The sequence below is a fragment of the Bombus pyrosoma genome, linkage group LG13, assembly GCF_014825855.1.
Source record: "Bombus pyrosoma isolate SC7728 linkage group LG13, ASM1482585v1, whole genome shotgun sequence".
NCBI lineage: Eukaryota > Metazoa > Arthropoda > Insecta > Hymenoptera > Apidae > Bombus > Bombus pyrosoma.
The window spans coordinates 1794596-1814314 of record NC_057782.1 but is presented as its reverse complement, the minus strand read 5'-3'; the positions used below and the strand labels follow the sequence as shown (position 1 = coordinate 1814314).

The window sequence follows — 19719 nt, the reverse complement described above, 5'->3', positions numbered from 1 at the left end:
CCTACCGAGCTCGGCTTTCAGCTATACCGGCATTGATTACCATCATCGTCATTGGTTTCCATCAATCGGCTAGCCTGCACATTGCGTTCTTTCGTTATTGAAATGCTTTGAATGTCACAATTTTCATCGCTCATATCTATATCCTATATCTATTCTAAATGCCAACTACATCTGTACCTTTTTGGTAGTTTTGTGGTATTCGTTGTGCATCTATCACTATCAATTACAGGTAAACGATGAAAACTGGTGGTATCTATTGAATTACGGTTTGTTAAACCGCAATTTGGATGCAGGCGCTTTTTATAACGATTATTACTCGGAAATTTCTGACATCCTATTTTACATGATTAAACAAAACAAGCTAGCAAAACTATATAGAATTATGCGTTACACATTTGGACAACGCGATTACAAAACTTCATATGCGCAATGTAAACACTTAATATACGCCAAAGGCAAGCAATAACTGGCAAATTAATTTTAATCGATACCTAATTATCTCCGATGTCTATCGCGTGATGAAGCATCGTGTCGTCATTCCTGTGAAAACTGACAATTCCCTCTTATTCGCTATTCTCATTAAGTCCGAATAGTTTATATAGAATATAAATCAATCCTGATTATAAGTATATCGATCATTGACTTAATTATAATTCTTACCGTTTCAATAACGCTGATATCTTATTCTGTACTGAACCGATAATGCCACAAGTGATACTAAGCGAGGAGCTGCATAATCCACGGGCCGGTTTGGACACTCTTTTGCATTGCATGCATGCTCTATCCAATTTTTAATCAATGGTAAAACATTTCTGACGGATAGCGGACTAACGTTCTTTCCTGTTTAAAAATGTTTTACCTTCGGAGCAGACTCGGCGAAGTAATCGATAACGCAGTTTTAATCCTCATGTAGAATTTTGTAATTACAAACACACTTATCGTTATATATATAACAGATATACATTTTGTGATGAAAAGTAAATACTTACCGAAAAACTTATAGTTGGTTTTTCAACAGTTCCTATACAATGTTGAATTAATATTTTATATTATTCCAGGAATATAGTCACAGTGTTTGCTTCGAATTAAATAATAAATGCGAGAGTTGTGCTTCTTTTCAATGTTATTTTTTTCCTTCATGCTTAAAATACATTACGGTTATAAAAACTGAAGACAATAAGACTTGAGGAATTGAGAAATTTCCGAAACCCATCTTATAAACAAAAAGTCCGCTTTTCTAATGACCATCACTAATAAATCCCTAGCTATGTAAAGTTTAAAGATTGTGCACAATAGGTTTGCGGTTATTTTTAAACATATCTGGTGCACAGCCTGTTCGCCTTCTCAGTACCATACCCTTGTATCCTAAATTTTTTTCGGAATAAACTCTCCATCGCTACATTGCCACGTTTTAGTCATTTTAAAGCAAGAGGGTAGAACAATTTTTGAAGAACAGAATCATTCCGACGGTCGACGAGGAACTTTCAAAGAATTGAAAAGATCAAGTTAGGGTGTTCCTTGGGTGTATTGTGTGTGCAGTGCGCATAGTGCGTGTATTGTACGCGTAGTGAGTGTGTGTGCAGTGTAGTTGTATTTATAGCCACATTTCTAGCCATACTTATTACAATATGTACACATTTAGAGAACTTTCGGACATACAGATTTGTTACGGTGCGGCGGACAGTAATAGCATAAAAGCGCGAAGCCTATACGCCGAAAAAATATCTCAATAGGACTATACCCAGCGCAAAGATATTTCAAAGATAAGGCGAATCCCGATCCGGATCTGGGAGATAGAACACTGCATCGTATTCGAGAAAATTCAAGAAGAAATAATCTTTGCAAATGACGACAAATCGGAAAATTTAACGCAATTCCAGTTTCCCCGTGAAGATATTATTTACTGATCAGGCAACATTTAATAAATGTGGAATAATATAAATATACGTAACGAACATTTCTAGGCACGTGAAACTCTACACGCAATAAGAAACGGTTCATGTAGAATGGTGTACCATCACATTTTACCAACGCAGTGCAAGAGCACTTGACCAGCTGTTTTGGAAACAGGTGGAATTACTAGAATTAATGAAGATCTAATGAAAATTTTTCATATGAAATAAGAGAATTACGATAAAATGTATGCGGCTTTTCTCTTTTCTTTCCTACTTCTCTTTTTTTTTTTTTAACTTTAACCTTCGTTCCCACTTACTTAAAACTGGTCTTTAATTTTACCTATATTCGTGATGTGATAAATTGAAAAGTAAATTGTATAAGTAAAATAAACACACGGAAATCATATATCCTTTTTTCACATTTGATGTTATGTATACGCAACATTGTGTTTTAGCAAAATATCAATTAACAATTAAAGTAAGTTATCGACGATAAATGTATTCATCTTCAGTAAATTTTAGTGGATTATAGTCTTCTCTACAATACTATGCGACAAATTCTGTTTCTACAATTAATAATTTATAAAAAGTAATTTTTCTTATTACATCCTAATATATATTACAGGCTAAAAAATTATTTAGTTCTTGGAAGGTTAGTATGTAACATTCGATCAGGAAAGGCAATGGAGTTAAAAGGTAGCGCAAAAAGCAGCCGTATACGGAGATCGTTAAAATCGACAAAATTGATTACACCAAAAGTGGAAGTGATTACGGAAAATGTTTTTGTACCGATAACAAAGACCATCTTTACNGAAGAAACGTAGTGATGCAATGCAGTGCAATTTTTCCGTACCAAAAGTGGAATTCGTTAAGTTATACCAATGTAACAACGGCGCAACGATGCCATTATTAAAGAAACCATGTAGCCTTCTAGTAAAAAACTGTACAGATCCAATACCCTATCCGAAACAGGTTATTTATCTAAGCTGAGTTATTGTTTTTCTCGTCTTCCCTTTTCTGATTTCTCCTACGCGTGTATAGATACAAGATTTCTAAAATTAAAGAGAACATTTTTGAAAGCAAATCTCTATCATCAAAGAAAATTATATTTACGCTATCATAAGTGAAATTTCACTGCAATATATATGTATGTATATGCAATATATATAATATATATAATAATATATATTTATATATATTTTTTTTCTTATATATATGAATAATAACAAACAAACGCAATTAAATGTTTTACTATTATCCAATGTTAGATAAAAGGTAAAATAGTTATTGTTTGCAACGGTTGCAAGAACTCCATTCTCGATATTACTATTCCAAATGATAATATTAAAACAAAGTTCGCATAGGGTGAAATTTCATAGCCTAATATGCAACGTTAATGTGTTTTCAGGCTATAGTAAGTAAACACAAAGAAGTAGAAACCTCAGGAAACCGGTTACGTTCAATTAATAGAAGTTACAGTTTTCTAAACGATAAGAAAGTAAATTTCTCTCAGCAACCAGAAATTAAGAAACAGCAAATATTGATATTTCCTTCATCGATTTCTGATCTGCCTTTGACTTCGTTCAAACGTCACTCTCCTGCAATAGATGAAAACGTAATTAAAACAAGTAAACGGAAGAAAATGGATAAAATTAATGAGAAAACAAGAATTGGCAGTATTAATCGCATCTCATCGAATCTTCCAAAAACAAACGGTAACGATAAAAAATTGAAATTATACAAATCAGAAAATGTTATTCGTCGATCGCAGAATGATACTACTCGGACTAAATTTTTGTCATCAAGTTCTACGGAAAAGATACATCTGATGGAGAACAATATCTTAAATAATTCAATTGTGCCAAGGAATACCTCGAATGTTTCAATCACATTAAGTTCAGTAATTCCAACAGCGACCACGAAGAGAGAAGACGTTGAAAAACAATGTATTTTTGATCCTTATTGCGAATCTGTCCTAGAAAATATCGACGTAGCCATAAGAGGAACAATTTCTAATAGTATCATTAATCATGGAGAATCGAAAGCCTTTAATCAACTTCAGTGTACCATGTTTGATGTTTCGACATCAGACNAATTTTTTAAAAACGAACAGACCCGATACGATAGAGGCTATGCATAGTAAAATGTTGGCTACGCGTAATTTTCGGCATCATTCTCGGGAAAACATTGGCCATTCGATTCTATCGTTTCTTACGAACAAGCGATCTCAATATCAGGATAGTACAAACTCGCACAACAACGGCCGTATGTGCAAGATAAAATATTCTTGGCAGGTCATTGGTACAAGTTCACAAACATCACAGACACTTTTGGACAATTTAGTTAAGGAAAGCAATCTTCTCGATGACGAATCAGTCTGCAAATGTAGCGTTAAATATTCTTGGCAAATTATTGGAATCGCTACACAAACTTCTCAAAGAGATTTCACCGTTTCAGAATGTCGATCGGCTATTTCATTTTTATCTGCAAGAACAAATACGATTTGTCATCCTATTAAAGAAATGATATGTGACTCACCACCAACTGCTACAGTTTGGCGAAAGGGTAAAAGATTTATTATATTAAACAACCAATACACACAAACGTTTACTCATAAAGAATGTCAAACGGTCTTTACGGAACTGTACAAAAAATATCAGAATTAAAAGTTATCGTACACTTCATATTAAAAGTATTGAAATCAGTGGTAAAAGTAAAACAAAACCATTGTTATGTTCAGTATTATATTAAAAACCTATATATTATTGATATGATACATATCATGCATTAGCTTCTAGTTTAGTTTTACTTTTTCAAATCGAACAAAGATTTATTTATTTTATTAGAAAATAATTAAAAAATTTTCAATCTTTATACATACGTAGAATATCTTATGTTAACTTTTAACTGGAATTGTTAGAACACAAGTAATCAATTTAAATTAGATTTTTGGTACTTTACGATACAATACCATTAACAAGAACATAAACACACCTTTAATATCATCGCTACATGTTATTCGGAATGTGCTTTATATTTGAAGTTATATTATTTAATTCTAAAAGATAAATAAAGTATATATATTAAGTTTACAAATGAATAGTAATTTACAGAATACAAATTAAATTTGATTATCCAAAAATTCAAAGTTTGACTTCATTTCATTCATGCGAATTACTTATGATCTAATAATACCAACCAAAGTTTATTTCCTATTTCACTTCAGATGAAAAGTTTTTAATTCATCCATATATTTCAATTATTTATACGATAAATTCAAATGTAAGAAGTCTGCAATTACGTAAAAATAACAATGTTGTTTTAGACTATTTAAAAATACTTGGAATTAGTCAGTATAGATGGAGAATTTTACAATTAGAGAGAATTATAAGGTATAATAAAGGTACATACGCTTTTAATTTATAACTTGATACTTTCATAGGTCATCGATATTATGCAATACAGTTTTCAGTAATATACAGTGCAATACCATTAACAGAAACATAAATACGTATCTTGTAGTCATCGCTAAATGTTATCCAGAACATCCTCTGCATCCACAGTGAATACATTCCACTATTCTGCCTTCTTCGAGTTTGCCTTTAGGTACTCTACAAATACAATTTGTACCAAAGTTAGTATCCCTGTGTTGTATACAACGTAGACAGCACAAGTTTTCGTATCCCACTTTCTTCCACTTGGCTATCAAATTTCTATCTGCTATATTTTCGTTCAGGCAATAATCATACAATTCTGAAAACATAGAACATATAAAAGATTAAATAACAGTGAGGAAAGTAAGGAAATGAAATAATCAGTGATACTTTACCGCGACTTATCGCTTTCCGTCTATAATATAAGTCATATATGTATCGTGATTTCTGATGGTGAATTTTAAATATGGGCCATAAAGATTCTTGTTTTCGCTTGCCCTCGTGAGGTTCCGTTTCAGCTACAATTCAAACATCAATAGATTAGAATTATTTCAAAGGATACACTGTTCTGAATAATTTTAGATTCAAACACATTTAGATTCCCCATTATCTCTTCGATATTTCCAAAAAATCATCGATCATGACTGGATATGTTAAATGAAATTGTTATTGTAAAAGGTAAATTGAACGTTATAAGATATCAGGAGATGCTGCATGGCAAATTATTGTCTTTTATAAACAGAATAGGAGACAAAAAGACAATTTTTCAACAAAACGATGCTCCTATTTATACAATTAGCGTTACGAAAAGTGATTTCAAGATTTCAGATTAGAATTATTACGATGACTATCGTCGAGTCCTGATGACGCACTAAACATTAAATGAAAACTTAACAAAATTAGCATTAAGTTTATATTTTTTCCAGACTTCGAAAGAAAAAAATATTATTTGTTTTGCATCTTCAGTTTTGTTTTATACTATAATATGAAATTATATAAACGATTTTTCAATTTTTATTTTAGTATTATAAAAAGTCTAGAAATTGGATTGAGTTTATAATTATTCGCGACATTATATTTCGTATAAAAAATAGAAACATTTCGTTATCAACATAACCTTGTAGTCATAACCTGCATTTTCTTTTCCTTCTTACCTTCTCGCATTTTCTGTTCTAATTCTTCCAGCGTCGGTTCAATTAATTCCCAACCATCTGGCGGAGGTTTCTTACTTCTACGTACTTTGGGCATTTTTAATTCACATCAGCGTTACAATATACAGTTTACAGTAATGTCAAGTCGTAAAGTTATAGTTCCGTTACTTGTGCACTTGTGTATCTGTGTTGATTATGCATAGCTACAGATACGTTACTGCCGTGATGAATCAAAGCAAACGAATAATGGCGGCATGGCGGCAAACTACAAATGAAACACCGTTCTCATATTTTTTTAAACAGTTTCTTCTCCAGAAATATCAAGATAATTCAATATTGTATAGAATAAATTCGTGCTGCATAATGCACTTTTTGTAAGACAGTAAAAATCATGCCCAGATACTATGCGTATCGACATTTTTTTAAAACATTGGTTTGATGAAAATTTACAACTATTCAGAATTACAAAATATAGTTATTGTTATATTATATTTACTATAGTTATATTAAGACTATACATATGTATACGTAAAATTAGTAGAAGAAGAGCGGAAGGAGAATTAAAGAGTAAGAATGGATGAAATTCTAAAGCAAAACGAAATAAGATATCACTATCATTTAAAAGATATTTGGATATATTAAACAATTATTTCTATAATCAATACTCTGCTACACGAACATTCTCAACCTGTAGAATATATTATATTTGATTCTTATAAGGAACAATACATGTATTATGCACCAATGAGTAGATTAATCTCCTATAAACCATATGTCTAATGATATTGTACACTCACCTACAGAAGAAGTGAAAAAAGGAAACCATAATTATCATTTTATTAAAACTTCGTTGCAAGATGGGAAATGCTAAATTATATAATAAAATCCATTTATTTTATATATATATATATATATATATATATTATATTAAATTATATAATAAAAATCATTTTGTAGAAAAAAATACTGTTTACAATTTTTCCCGATTTTGGGTAGTTTGAAGGCAAATTCGACTGGTCTAGATGATTTACTGAACGGGATTGGATTTAGTCTGTAGTCAACACTAATTTTTCGAAAGCTCACCATTTTATTCCAAAGATGTATGATGCGAAAATATAAAGAACAAAATGTCGGACGTAAAGTGTTGCGTGATACGAAGTGTGTAGTTTATAAAACAATAGGAAGACTCGAAGAGGATTTTACAAGACGCAAAAAATCGCAATCGATTGCAAACGCCATCGTGTTTGAAGAAGAAGAAAGCACATGCGCTCGATAGTTTATTATCGACACTCAGAAAGATATTCACAAAAAATGCCACGAAACATTCTCATTCTGTGTCAGCAACTTCTTTTTTCTACCATTGAGCTTTTTTTGCTATTTGAGAGAATGGAGGAGTCGAAGAAGAAAAGGTCAATAGATGATTTAGAAATCACTGTGTTACGAACGAAACGTTCTCGACTGACTGTCGGTTAAGAAGAGCATCGACGATCCTGAGAGCATGATTGATTCCTAGTAGCGCGACCAGTAAGAAATCGATCGATATATACTGCTCGTCCCATGGTTGATGTTTGGTGGAAAAAAAGAAAAAGTTTGCTTTCCTTTCGGACACCGTTCATCCGACCTCTAGTTTTCTGAATTATCGGTCGATGCCGTTAACCTCGTTCCCAGAGACCTGCTGATGGTTTATACGTGTATTTTATTTTCTGTCACTTATAAAGACATGTACAGACTCTGGTCACTGAACTACAATCAAATTTAACATTTTCAGCATTTTTAATTTTTTTATTAAAATTAAGCGACGTGGAACAAAGAGATAATAAATTAAATAGTTGCTATATGTATATATGTGCATAATCGTCTATAAACAGTTTAAACAACCAATGATAATTTGTCCTTTATCCGACATAATCAATATACACACGAATATGCGTCTCTGACACATTACAAGTAGGAAAATGAAATTTCTGCGTGTGGTTGAATTAATTCGGTGACCAGGGACTGAATATATTTTTTTAACAGCAGTCGTGATTTCGTTCACTCTTTTTACTAATGCCCAAATAACAATGTATAAAATAACGTGTAAAATACATTACTATTATACACAATTGTAATAAATTCTGTTAATGTTTCAACCGCTGGATTACGTAACGTATAGCATACGTTGGAAAGTCTTGTACGAATACAAAGCTGCATATAGTGCAGTAGCCTCAAGGAGCGTTCTAGCTTGATCTCTAAGATTTACATGAAATAGATTATGATTTCATTTCATTTTACTCTACTCGATAGAATCCAAACTTATAACATTTTTCTTCGCATCTCGAATCGTTTAAAATGTACGAGCCGAACGACCTTGTTCTGTCCAAAACAATACCTTTCTTGGTGTTGGCAGATATAAAAAGCGATGGAAGAGAAGGAGAAGCAGCAACAGAAGGTACACAGACAGAGAGCATATGGAATTACCCCGAAATCGCGGCAGCTCTGACACAACGGGCTTCGATCTCCAGGACGAAAAACGAAGAAGAAGCGTGCAGGAAAGGCGAGCTGATTGTTCTTACACGACGCTGCGACGATTCATCCTCTCTGAGCAGAGCGACGAAGAGGAGAGTGTCAGAGAGGATGGCGATCCAAGTTCAGAAACAAAAGGAACGAAACAAGATTTCAGTTTTACCGATGAAAATTCTTTAAGAGGGTCGTTCGGTGAGGTCACGAAGAAGAAATTATGCTAAAGGAGGTGGAGATGGCGAGATTCCGCGAAATCCAACATTGTATAAAATTCGCATAAAGCCTGGGATAAAATTTCGAGCGAGCAAAACGAATCAAGGAAGACACAGGCGCCGGTGACTCGGAGATAAAAGCGAAAACCTTTCGGTGGAAATTCCGTGAAATTAGTTAAAAATTAAAAGCGTCAAACTGGGGACATTACATAAGTGCAACGAAAGAATCACAGAGGAAATTTGCGTGTATAAGGTACGCTAATTTTTTAACGAAATAATATACAGAGTCCTGTCTGCTACTGGATGTTATAGTTATAGCTTTCTTTATTACGTTTCGACATTATGTAACTTGAGACTCGCTGTGGCTCTCGCGCATAGGATGCTCCATAGGTCCGTGTAGAGAAGTTTGCTGGGCCCGAGGTATATTTTTGTTGTTTTAATTTGATTTTCGATTTTAATAAGGAAAGGCTATAAAATGGCACTATATTATTATTATTTATTATTATATATTACACTTTGAAATTTTGCATAAATGTGATTAATTCTGTGTAAACGATGTAATATTTTACGGTAAAACTTGATAATACTTATTGCGCTTAAAAAGACTCACAAATATTTATTTCATATAGATACAATTAGTGGTAAAGATTATTTCATGGTTCGTTTAGTAATTTTGTCTGAATCGATCTGTCGCAAACGAACTTTTCGAATTCAAAAACATATTTGATAGAAAATGGAGGTTTTAGGCAATCGAAGAATATTAAAGTTCCAGGTTTTTCTACAATTGGAGAGATGAAACTTTATTACACCTAGACTGTCGGAAATTAAATGCTATAAATTATATAAATAGCTAATTATATATAGTGATATAAGGTTATCGAGGTTCTTTTTGCAAAAGTGGACTCAAATTATACATAAATTACATAGAAAAAAGTAAATAATAACTTAAATCAATGGATGACTGATCTTTTTATAGTTATGAAAGTGCAAGAAAGCAATAATTACTTATAGATGAACAAATAAAAAAAGAAACAGCGGTTCAGTATATTGACAATACGAATTGTATCTGTAGCACTTGCTCAACAGTAGTTTGCATTTAAAAATATATTGCATCTCTCGAATATGCAGATGTTGCTTTTTCTGAGATATAAAACATGGTTGACTTGGAAATATAAAACGGCTTTCCCGTACAACATTTAATAGCTAGTCCTTCAATAGATGACAGTTATAAATGGATGCATTGTAACTAAATAATAAATTAAAATTTTGTTTGTAATAAATTTATATGGAAGACGGCAGAATATTTAGTATATTCAATTTCTCTTTTCAACAATACCTTTACTATATGATTTTGAATATGATTAGTCGCTTTATTCGTGATTCGCTGTAGTTTTTGAAATCGAATATTCTTTGAATATTTTTCACTTTAATAGCAGAAGACTAAAACTGTGGTAGATTTTAGTAAATATATTTCGTTTGCGAAATGAAGTATAAATTGTTGCAATGCTTAAAAGAATATTTTTTTTTATAAATCCCGTCACTGTTATCATTTAGTACTCGCACTTCAAATTATTACATTATAGTATAGTATAGTACATTACATTATGGTAAGGTATAGTAAGAAAGTTATTTGGATACTGAAAATTCGAATAAAAATGATAAATCAAATTTTATTCATCACTAATGGATAAATATACAATAGGATAAGAATGAATTCGAACAACTTAATAAAAATTCGAAAGAATAATTAAAATACGAGATATTTATATTTTTCCTCGATATATCACGTTGTTTATTATCATTTTTTTTTAATTCCTTGAATTTTATTGTAATTTGTAGTTTTCATCTATTTCCATGATATTTTTTTATCCTGACAAAATACTTTTTAGCTGTCAGCTGTACAGATTATATAATTTTTTCGTATAAATTTAGTACGATAGTTCAGTAACGAGTCGTTCCTCCTTATAAATTTAAAAATACGTGTAAGATACTTGTTTTTTAATAATTTGGTAAAATACTGACCTTGGTCATTCTGTACAATGCATACTTAATTTCGTGTTTCTCGTAGAAATTTGTCCAACATTTCATTTACAGGGAACACTATAAGCGAACTGAAAGTGTTCATATCAAAAGCAATATACATACTTAATATTTAAATACAATGTTAATTCTGTTCAAAACGAGTAATTAATTCGTTATATATACATACATATGTATGATATATTCGCAAGAACGTCAATCTTGAGATCCTTTCCGAACAAAACCATCATCTTGGAAATTGTGTGCAGCTCTTCCTTGACGAATTGTACAAGTTCTCAGGTTACACGCAAGTACCTTTATATCCAAATGCAGCATCAGAAGTTTGGCTGCAAGATGGTTGGTTCGATCGACAAAAGCTATTTTTCTTTTCTTTGGGTATGTGTTTAACAAATGTCTTTTGTTCCTCCGCCATAATCCTGCCTCTCTCTTCCTCGACAGATGTATCTCTTTCCCCGATTTTCCCAACGTTGCTGTTGCTTAAATGCCGTTCCATCTGATCTCCTTCTGTCGTTTTCTCATTTTTTCCCAAAAGGTTGCACATACTAACGCGTTTTTCTCTCAACAAGAATTTGTCAAGAATTACATTAGGTCTGGCCAAGACATCCATTCTGTCAAAATGGTAAGCACTACCTATGCGATCTCTCTGCAATGGCCTGGCGAGAACCTCCATCCTATCGAACTGGCAGATGCTCATTCCACGATCTCGCTGCCATAATTTTGGTGAAGCATCGAATTGACAAACACTTATTCCTCTATTTCGACAGAAAGGTTTGGTTGTCCCGGTTTTGTCCAGCTGATAGACGCTTGTCCTTCGTTCGTCTAGCAATAATTTCGTGGAATCGCAGGCCGGCTTAGAATTCTTTAACGTATCCTGTTCGCTGGAGGAGTCGAGCGTGTTATTTTCCGTAAACACGGAAAATTGAAGGTCGAACGCACTCTTCGTGCGACGCGCTGTACCTTCGTCACCTGGGAGAAATGACACGCTGGAGCCAATGAACGCACTGTTTTGCCTCGGTCTCATTTGCCCCAAAGCGTAGTTCGAGTCGTGCCTTATTGGACACTCTTCGCAAAGATTGCATTTCGAGAATGTACGTCGGTTCTGCAAACAAACGAACAGATGATTTGTAAATTAATTTTCATCGCCACTTTTAAACAGTTCAATTGATCTTTGTAATCTACATTCGTATTTGGAGGTACGATGCTTTGTTTAGAGAAAGTCGTGATGAACAGGGTAAAATATGATACAGATCTGAAAAGTATCACCTACGTGTTATTTAAAATTAAGATGAATAGATCATTATTCTAGGTATAATTAATGATTATGATGTATACATGTCTATATCTACATATATGACCATTTTGTTTACGTATAAATCAAGCTTTTATCAAAAACAGTATCCCATTTGGAAACGTTAATATGTCAAAAATCTTTTTAATTTTTATAGAAAATAAATTGTCTATTAATTTTTAATTTATTTAATGGTAATTCAGATTTTTGTAACATCTGTTACGCCATGAGGCTTTCCATATCGTCTCAATCAGCCCGATAAATATACAATGTAGCGGCCAGCAACAAACAGAGCGAGTTCTAGAAACGTCGATTCGTTCCGTTATTTTAAATACACTCATAAGGTGACACGCGAGATCATGGCGTGATCGGTGGCGTGACCCGAGCATGGTGGGGATCGCCTCTCATAGAACACAAAGGGCCCATCGAAGGGCAATCAGTATCGATCGAGGATCCGAACGGAATGCTCTAAGAGTATCTACCGAACGAAATACAAGTCGTCTAGTCTACAAATACATAAATAAATATTATAAAGTCGAGTCGAATTATTGTATCAAACTAACTGCATAATCCTTAAAATAATTTGTGGCGTTTCATTATACTGTTTTATATATTGTCAAATATACCATTTTTTGTTAACCCTGTTAATTCAGTGTTAACCTCGTTTAACCACCTCTGTTATCTTACCCGAAACAGGGGAACGACTAATTCGCGGCGTCGATTATCCGAATTGTAGCGAGAATTTACGCCTCTCGCTGACGCGTTTTCCTGGCGATCGCGTCTCTCCGCGAACGGTCCTAACAACATCCTTTCATTGAAATGAATTGAACATGTAAAAGATTGGAATATTTTAGTATAGAATATTTCTGAATATATTGAGAAATATAAAAAATCCAGTTCCCTAGCTGGATGAAAATTTCGATTTCTTCTCTTCTCTTAATTATTAATTATTTAATAGATAATTAATAAGAATTTGTCGTATATAATATATTATTCATATTTTAAACATTAATGCATAACATTTCTCTCGTGTTTGTTATATCTACGTTATATGTTATTGCGTTGCTCCTTTCCGTTATGAATTTATGCATATGTACGTATGTATGCCGGACAGTGGATGTAAAAAACATTTACTCAATCCATGTTTTTCAATGAAACATTTCTCCTTAAATTTTACATTTCATGTCCGAGATGTTCAGTCTCTAATTGCATATAAAATTGTTTATGTGGTAGGAAATTTGAATCTATTAAATGATAAAGTCGAAATGTCAAAATAAATACATACTGATTATTTGAAATCACGACGAAGAAATCAGAAATGAATCGATGGACGGTAAAAGTAAAATAGCATTTCAGAAGTGCAAAGTTTGAAAACAATCCATATTGTGATCTGCGCGCGCGTTTGCGTGTGTCCAAGTCCGTGTCAAGCAATATAAATTGATAGGAATACAGCGATTTATTGTGATACCGATAACAAAGTATTTTTTGTTTTTTTTTCTGATAAGGAACTAGAAGTTTGAAAACAATTAATTTTAGCAATAAATAGTATGCGGACCTGCAACAAAAGTTATAAATGTATAATATTTCGCATAGGATAATTACGGGAAGAATGCGGCACATTTTTTTAAGGATGAATGTTGTTGGTAGTGGATTGTGTATTGGATATTAAGAAATTGTTATTTTTATAGTCACATTGTACAACCTCGATTTGGTGGAAAATGATGTAAGATAGCTGCGTTCGGGTCAAGCATCTCTGAAATAATAATAAATAATTTGAGAGATTGATAAAAATTGACTAAGATTTTTCGACATTTTTGTCTTTAAATTTGAATTTTACCTTTATATTTTTCTTTTTATGTTTTTATATAAGATTTCCTGCAATTTGTCCTGGCGGACGTTCAGAAAGTTGTTATACCTTGATTAAGGGTAACGTATGGATGTTATTCTCATTGGATTTGATCGTTGAAGATCCGTTAAGTAAGTTTCAACCAGAAAGCTTAGAGCAACTAAATTCTGTTGGTTGAGTGGAACGCCAATCAGGACGCGGCCATTAATGTCTAATTGGGTTAGGAAATTTCAATTAGTTCGTCTCAATTAGAAGATGCCATCGATAATTCAGTCAGTCTCAAGTAGAAGATTTTTTACTACTATATAATTAATTAGGATTGTGTAGGAGTCTTACGTTAGGTCCACATTGTTGTTTACAAATTACATTCGTCAATAGCGTTGGACACTTGTGAATTTATTTGTGAACAAAGGGTAATGAACAGAGAACACTCCTTATTCAAGAGACGTTACATCAAAGGTACCAATTATAATGCAGGATCCAGACGTATTCGTCACTGTGTCACAAGGGTCTCGAAATACAGCGCTAGGATAACCACGTTTTGCATGCCATAGCCATCAAAATAGTAACTAAGCAGTAGCAGTATACCTATGCGACCGGCATCCAGCGATAACCCCTCCACAGGAACTAAACACTTGATATAAAAAAAACTCCCAAGTCAGCACTCGACATTCTGTTCTGTTCTGTTACGACATTCTGTGTCTTTACTCTGTCAGTTTATATAATAAATTTTGCAATAACTATCATAATTGAAGTACCAATCTCTCGCTTTACGTGCGGAACGTGAAATAATCTCGAACCGACCGACGTGACATCTGTAGTGGAACTCGCAAACTGTGATGTTACTGCCTTCTGAACAGTCAGCGTGAGAATCATTCGTCGATAGAAAATTTAACGGAATCAATATTCCTTCTTTGACTGAAATTGATATTTTTACGAAAATTTATACTTGTTTCTAATATTTATTGGATTATGGTAAGTAATTTTTCATATGACATTTCGATAGAATTTTTCAATTCATCTTCGTTTTTTAATAAATTATTTGTTTCTTGTACCAAAATTTATTCTCTTCTAGCATCGATGCTCTCGATCATTCTTTCTTCTAACATTATTTGCTTTTACTACGAAACATGCAGTTGATACGAGCAACAAGTCTTTACATATACTGAGATTTACAGACGAACAAGATCAACAAGTGGCTGCGTGTACCAACACTAAACGAATAACAACGCTACAGCTATGAATAGTTTGCAAACAATTTTAGCCAGTCTGAACTCAGCATTAGACAGCACGAAGGTCAATACACAGTACACAGTACTAAGGTATAGTCATAAAGTGTCAGTTATAAATAAAATATATATTTATGCATTACCTGAAGTTGATTTTGTTCAATCGTGGTACAATTTTGTTCGTCTTGTGGCAGGAATTTCGGTTGAGATGGTTCCAACATTCTTATCTTGCCCCATCGATTGAAGAATAACGCAATTGCCGCAGCCCATAGAAAGAGTACGAAAATAACTATCAAGGCCTCTTCAGCTCTGAGTATAACTGCACCTAGTTTTGGACTGCCTATTACAACATCATTCGAATTACTATTTAAAGTTTATTGTCTAAATAAATATAACACTCTTGTGAACAACACTGTTTGAGGATTTTGGGTAAGAGCCGTGCCCGAAAGGAATTTCCTCCTGATGTTTCCCTACTACTGCAGCTACCTTCTTCAGGTATCGAAAGATCCACTGAAATCTATGTACACCGTGGAGATCTCTTTGTTTTTATATAGGTGAGGCTTCAAACAGTGTAGTTCACAACAGAGTTATGTATGACAACCCGTGACATGAAACTTTCAAATCTGTTGTACAGTAATTAATTCTTTAAATATTTACGATTTAAACAGCAGGTATTTGAAACTGAACGCATAAAGAGTAATGAGTCTTCTGGGTGGCCAAAATGATTTTCTTGGCTAACCGCTGAAGGCTCTAGGGCAAACACATCTGCGATATACCATGTTGCTCGAATATCCTCAATGATTCCTGAATGTCGATGGTAATAATATTGCAAGGTTTCCAAGCAACAATTTACTCACTGCTGCGTTCTTTCCGTTACTAATGCTACAAACCTTATTTCCTTAAAAGCCAAAGTGAAAGAGAAAGTAGAACATCTACCTAGAAAGATGAAACAGGATTTCGAACTGCTCGAGTTCATCCAGAACGCGTTTAAACTGGTCACTTGCAACAGTTAATTGGAATTGTAACTCATTGCTCATACATTGCTCAAACGCAACAACCGCCCGAGATGCGCAGACAGATAGTTGAAAACATCCAACCATATTTATCCATGACGAATAGCACGAAAACGTTGCATGATTTTTGGATTCCATCGATGTTTTACTTACGGGTACGATCATTTTTAACAATCACATACAAAATGAGTATCAAGGACTTAACTACGAACAGGATAACAAACAATACTGTACAGCCCTCTTTATGGACATCGAGAAAGAATTTGACAAAATAAACCACGAAAGTCTGCTACAAACAATCAGAAAACAATTCCCGGAGCAAATATACCAATTAATAAAATCCTACTTAAGCGGCAGAACCTTCGTAATAAAAATCAAGGACACATACTCTGAAGTTAAAGACATCAAGGCTGGGGTTCCGCAAGGAAGCGTCCTAGGTCCAATACTATACACATTATACACGGCCAACATACCAACAACTACCAATAGCAAAATACTGACATTCGTGGACGATACAGCTGTACTAGTCAGGCACACTAACCCAGAAACAGCAGTCACATTACTACAAGAACACATCACAAAAATAGAAAAGTGGCTACAAGCTAAACAAATAAAAGCAAACCCCAACAAATGCAACCATATTACATTCACATTGCGAAAGCAGACGCCACCAAACATCCTACTTAACGGCACGCACATAACACAAACAAGACAAGTCAAATACCTAGGACTCCACATAGATACACAACTCACATGGAAACAGCATATTAAATCAACAATATACAAAATACAGACAACAAGGAGACAAATGCATTGGCCAACAAGTCGAAAATTCAAACTAAGCATAGAAAATAAATGAAAAATATACAAAACAATCATACAACCAATCTGGACATACGGAATGCCACTATGGGGGATAGCAGCAATGAGCCATATAAACAAAATAGAGACATTACAAGCAAAAATTCTTAGAACAATAGTAAACGCCCCATGGTACGTCAGAAACGAGGATATTCGGAAGGATTTGGGAATATCAACGGTCAAGGAGGAGATTACCAGATGCGCGGAAAGGTACAGAGAAAGAATAACAACACACCCAAACCGGCTGGCTATGGAAACGATCAACACAAGCATAGAAAGAAGACTAAAAAGGAAACACCCAGCTGATCTCACAAAGGATATAACCTAAAAAACAGGAAGATGATACCCCGCTGGGGGTAACCATCCACATGCTATTCAATCACATGTTACAACATTTTACCTAATGTCCCACTGGACAAATTGTAAAATTAAAAAACAAACAATAAAAAAAAACTCCTACTCCAAACAACGTCCAATGCTGCCAACAATCATACGAACAAATTTTTTTAATAATCTCATCTCGAACGCTTCCATGTTCGTCGTTAGAAGAAAATTCCACGTTGGATATCACGTTAATCGCACTTATGAGGTTTGAGTTTTGCAAGAAGCAGGATAATCTTCTCGGAGTCATTGCGTCCCTAAGACGGTGAAATACAGATATGCTATTCTGTCGGCGGCAGCGTCTTTTGAATTTTTAATACATTGGTAGAACTTGTCGTCACAGGCGCAGCTTAACCTGTTTAAAAAATTGTGTATTTGTTCGTCTATTCTTTCATCGCTTTCTCAGATCATAATATTTTACTCTTGTTGTTATTCTCTTTGTTCGATTTGTTTAGCGGAACGTTTGCGCTGAAAACAACTGTCCGAAACAGGATTCAACGTTCGACGGATCGCGAGGCAGTTGGCTAGGCACGCGTAATAATTCGTATACAATGTTACATCTGTTGAGAATTTTGGATCTTTGAAGCCGAAATAATGTTATGGGAACACAAAATTTACACTTTTAATTAATGTTTGAATAGTTATACATTTATTTAATGGAAGATCTCTATTATATTTATCGATACATATCTGCACGCGTCTCAGCACTTTCTTCTTTACCCGACTGTTAACTGACGACCCTTCCAGATGCTTCTAACGACTGGACAGTTTACAGCCATCTGTTTTTGAGACGCTGCGCACACAAATACTCCCACACACTAATACTCATATACAAGTATTCTTACTGCACGTTTAACCCAGTCCAGCACAGAAAATTATACATATCTCAACAACATCTAATCGCATGTATTTTTTACTGAGTGCTAAACGCAAAAATTCGGTTGCGAAGTCGGCCTGAACGTTGCTTGAGACTTTAAAAACTAGAGTGATTGATGCTTCATGCGTCGAATTATGAATCACCCCGGCGCTCTGCGTAAGAAGATCTATATCTTACTATCTAGGAAGAATGAAATTAAAAACGGCTACCTCAAGACGCGACCGTACCAGACGAAATTCTGGCAAAAGCAAAAAGAAAGCGGTCCACAGGTTGTGCTCGAAACCTGTGGGCCACCAGTAAGTGCAGTTCTGCCCGGGCAACCGAGGTAAACAGACCTGTGCTCCGGTGTAGTGAATCAGAGAAGTATTTCAGAGTTAAATAAAATTAATGATTAGTGATAGTGAGGGGAAACCCAGCAATGCAGCAGCAGATAACAACAATTAAAATTGCAACAAAAGGTGAAAGATATTATATAAATAGGTTGGTAGATTTACCAGCCCTAAACCAACAACAACAAGTTAATAATAATCAAAATATGGACATAGAAGAAATGAATGAGCAGCGAAGACAGGAGGAGTACAGTCAAGATAATGAAAAATATTATCAGGATGAAAATTGGAAGATACCAAAAAACAACAAAAAGCGTAAAATAAAATCAGATACAGAAAAGCAGCGATGGCTGCAAGAATTACCATTAAGAAATTCGTTCAGCTCATTAACAGAAGAAACAGACGTCGACCCGACAAATAAAGATACAACTCACTCAAGTTATATTACAAAACCGCCACCAATATTTGTCGAGGCACAAATAATAGACCCACTTATTGAATTATTAAATAATATAGTCGATAATGACAATTATACAATAAAACAAACAAAACTTGATCAAGTAAAGATTCAAACAAACACCCCTGAGGTTTATAGGAATGTAATAAAAGCATTAAAGGAAAAAAATGCTATATACCACACATATCAGCTAAAAACGGAAAG

General features: G+C 33.9%; 3 protein-coding genes and 1 long non-coding RNA gene across 10 annotated transcripts in view; 2 read left to right on the top strand and 2 right to left on the bottom strand.

Moving 5' to 3' along the window:
- Window positions 1-2725: 2725 nt before the first annotated feature.
- LOC122574357 lies at window positions 2726-4035 on the top strand. The gene is made up of 2 exons (XM_043741871.1): window positions 2726-2867; window positions 3304-4035. Exons 1-2 carry the CDS (start codon window positions 2727-2729, stop codon window positions 4033-4035), a joined length of 873 nt encoding a protein of 290 aa, XP_043597806.1. The 5' UTR covers window position 2726.
- A 1273-nt stretch (window positions 4036-5308) lies between these two features.
- Window positions 5309-7826, bottom strand: LOC122574064 (protein BUD31 homolog). The gene is made up of 4 exons (XM_043741169.1): window positions 7564-7826; window positions 6484-6745; window positions 5725-5847; window positions 5309-5648 (listed from the first exon to the last, which is right to left on the bottom strand). The coding sequence occupies exons 2-4, from the start codon at window positions 6575-6577 to the stop codon at window positions 5431-5433; spliced, it is 435 nt and encodes a 144-aa protein (XP_043597104.1). The 5' UTR covers window positions 6578-6745; window positions 7564-7826; the 3' UTR covers window positions 5309-5430.
- Window positions 7827-11216: 3390 nt separating this feature from the next.
- LOC122574063 overlaps window positions 11217-19719 on the bottom strand; it is a 33334-nt gene continuing 24831 nt past the window's right edge. For 2 of the 7 annotated variants that reach the window (XM_043741164.1, XM_043741162.1), the window contains exons 4-6: window positions 15741-15937; window positions 14225-14275; window positions 11217-12333 (exon numbers count right to left, since the gene is read on the bottom strand). In XM_043741164.1, coding sequence (XP_043597099.1) covers window positions 11515-12333; window positions 14225-14275; window positions 15741-15937 — 1067 coding nt within the window. In that variant the 3' untranslated portion in view covers window positions 11217-11514. The other 5 variants (XR_006318881.1, XM_043741168.1, XM_043741167.1 and 2 more) reach the window with 5 other exon arrangements.
- LOC122574066 lies at window positions 14960-15932 on the top strand. The gene is made up of 3 exons (XR_006318885.1): window positions 14960-15343; window positions 15444-15690; window positions 15792-15932. It is a non-coding gene; the product is annotated as an uncharacterized LOC122574066 (long non-coding RNA).

Coding starts and splice junctions, on each gene's coding strand:
- LOC122574064 (XM_043741169.1), bottom strand. CDS start 6,577: ATGCCCAAAGTACGTAGAAGTAAGAAACCTCCGCCAGATGGTTGGGAA. Junction 5,848..6,483: donor AGAACAGAAAATGCGAGAAG/GTAAGAAGGAAA, acceptor TTTGAATTGTAG/CTGAAACGGAACCTCACGAG. Junction 5,649..5,724: donor ACGGAAAGCGATAAGTCGCG/GTAAAGTATCAC, acceptor CTATGTTTTCAG/AATTGTATGATTATTGCCTG.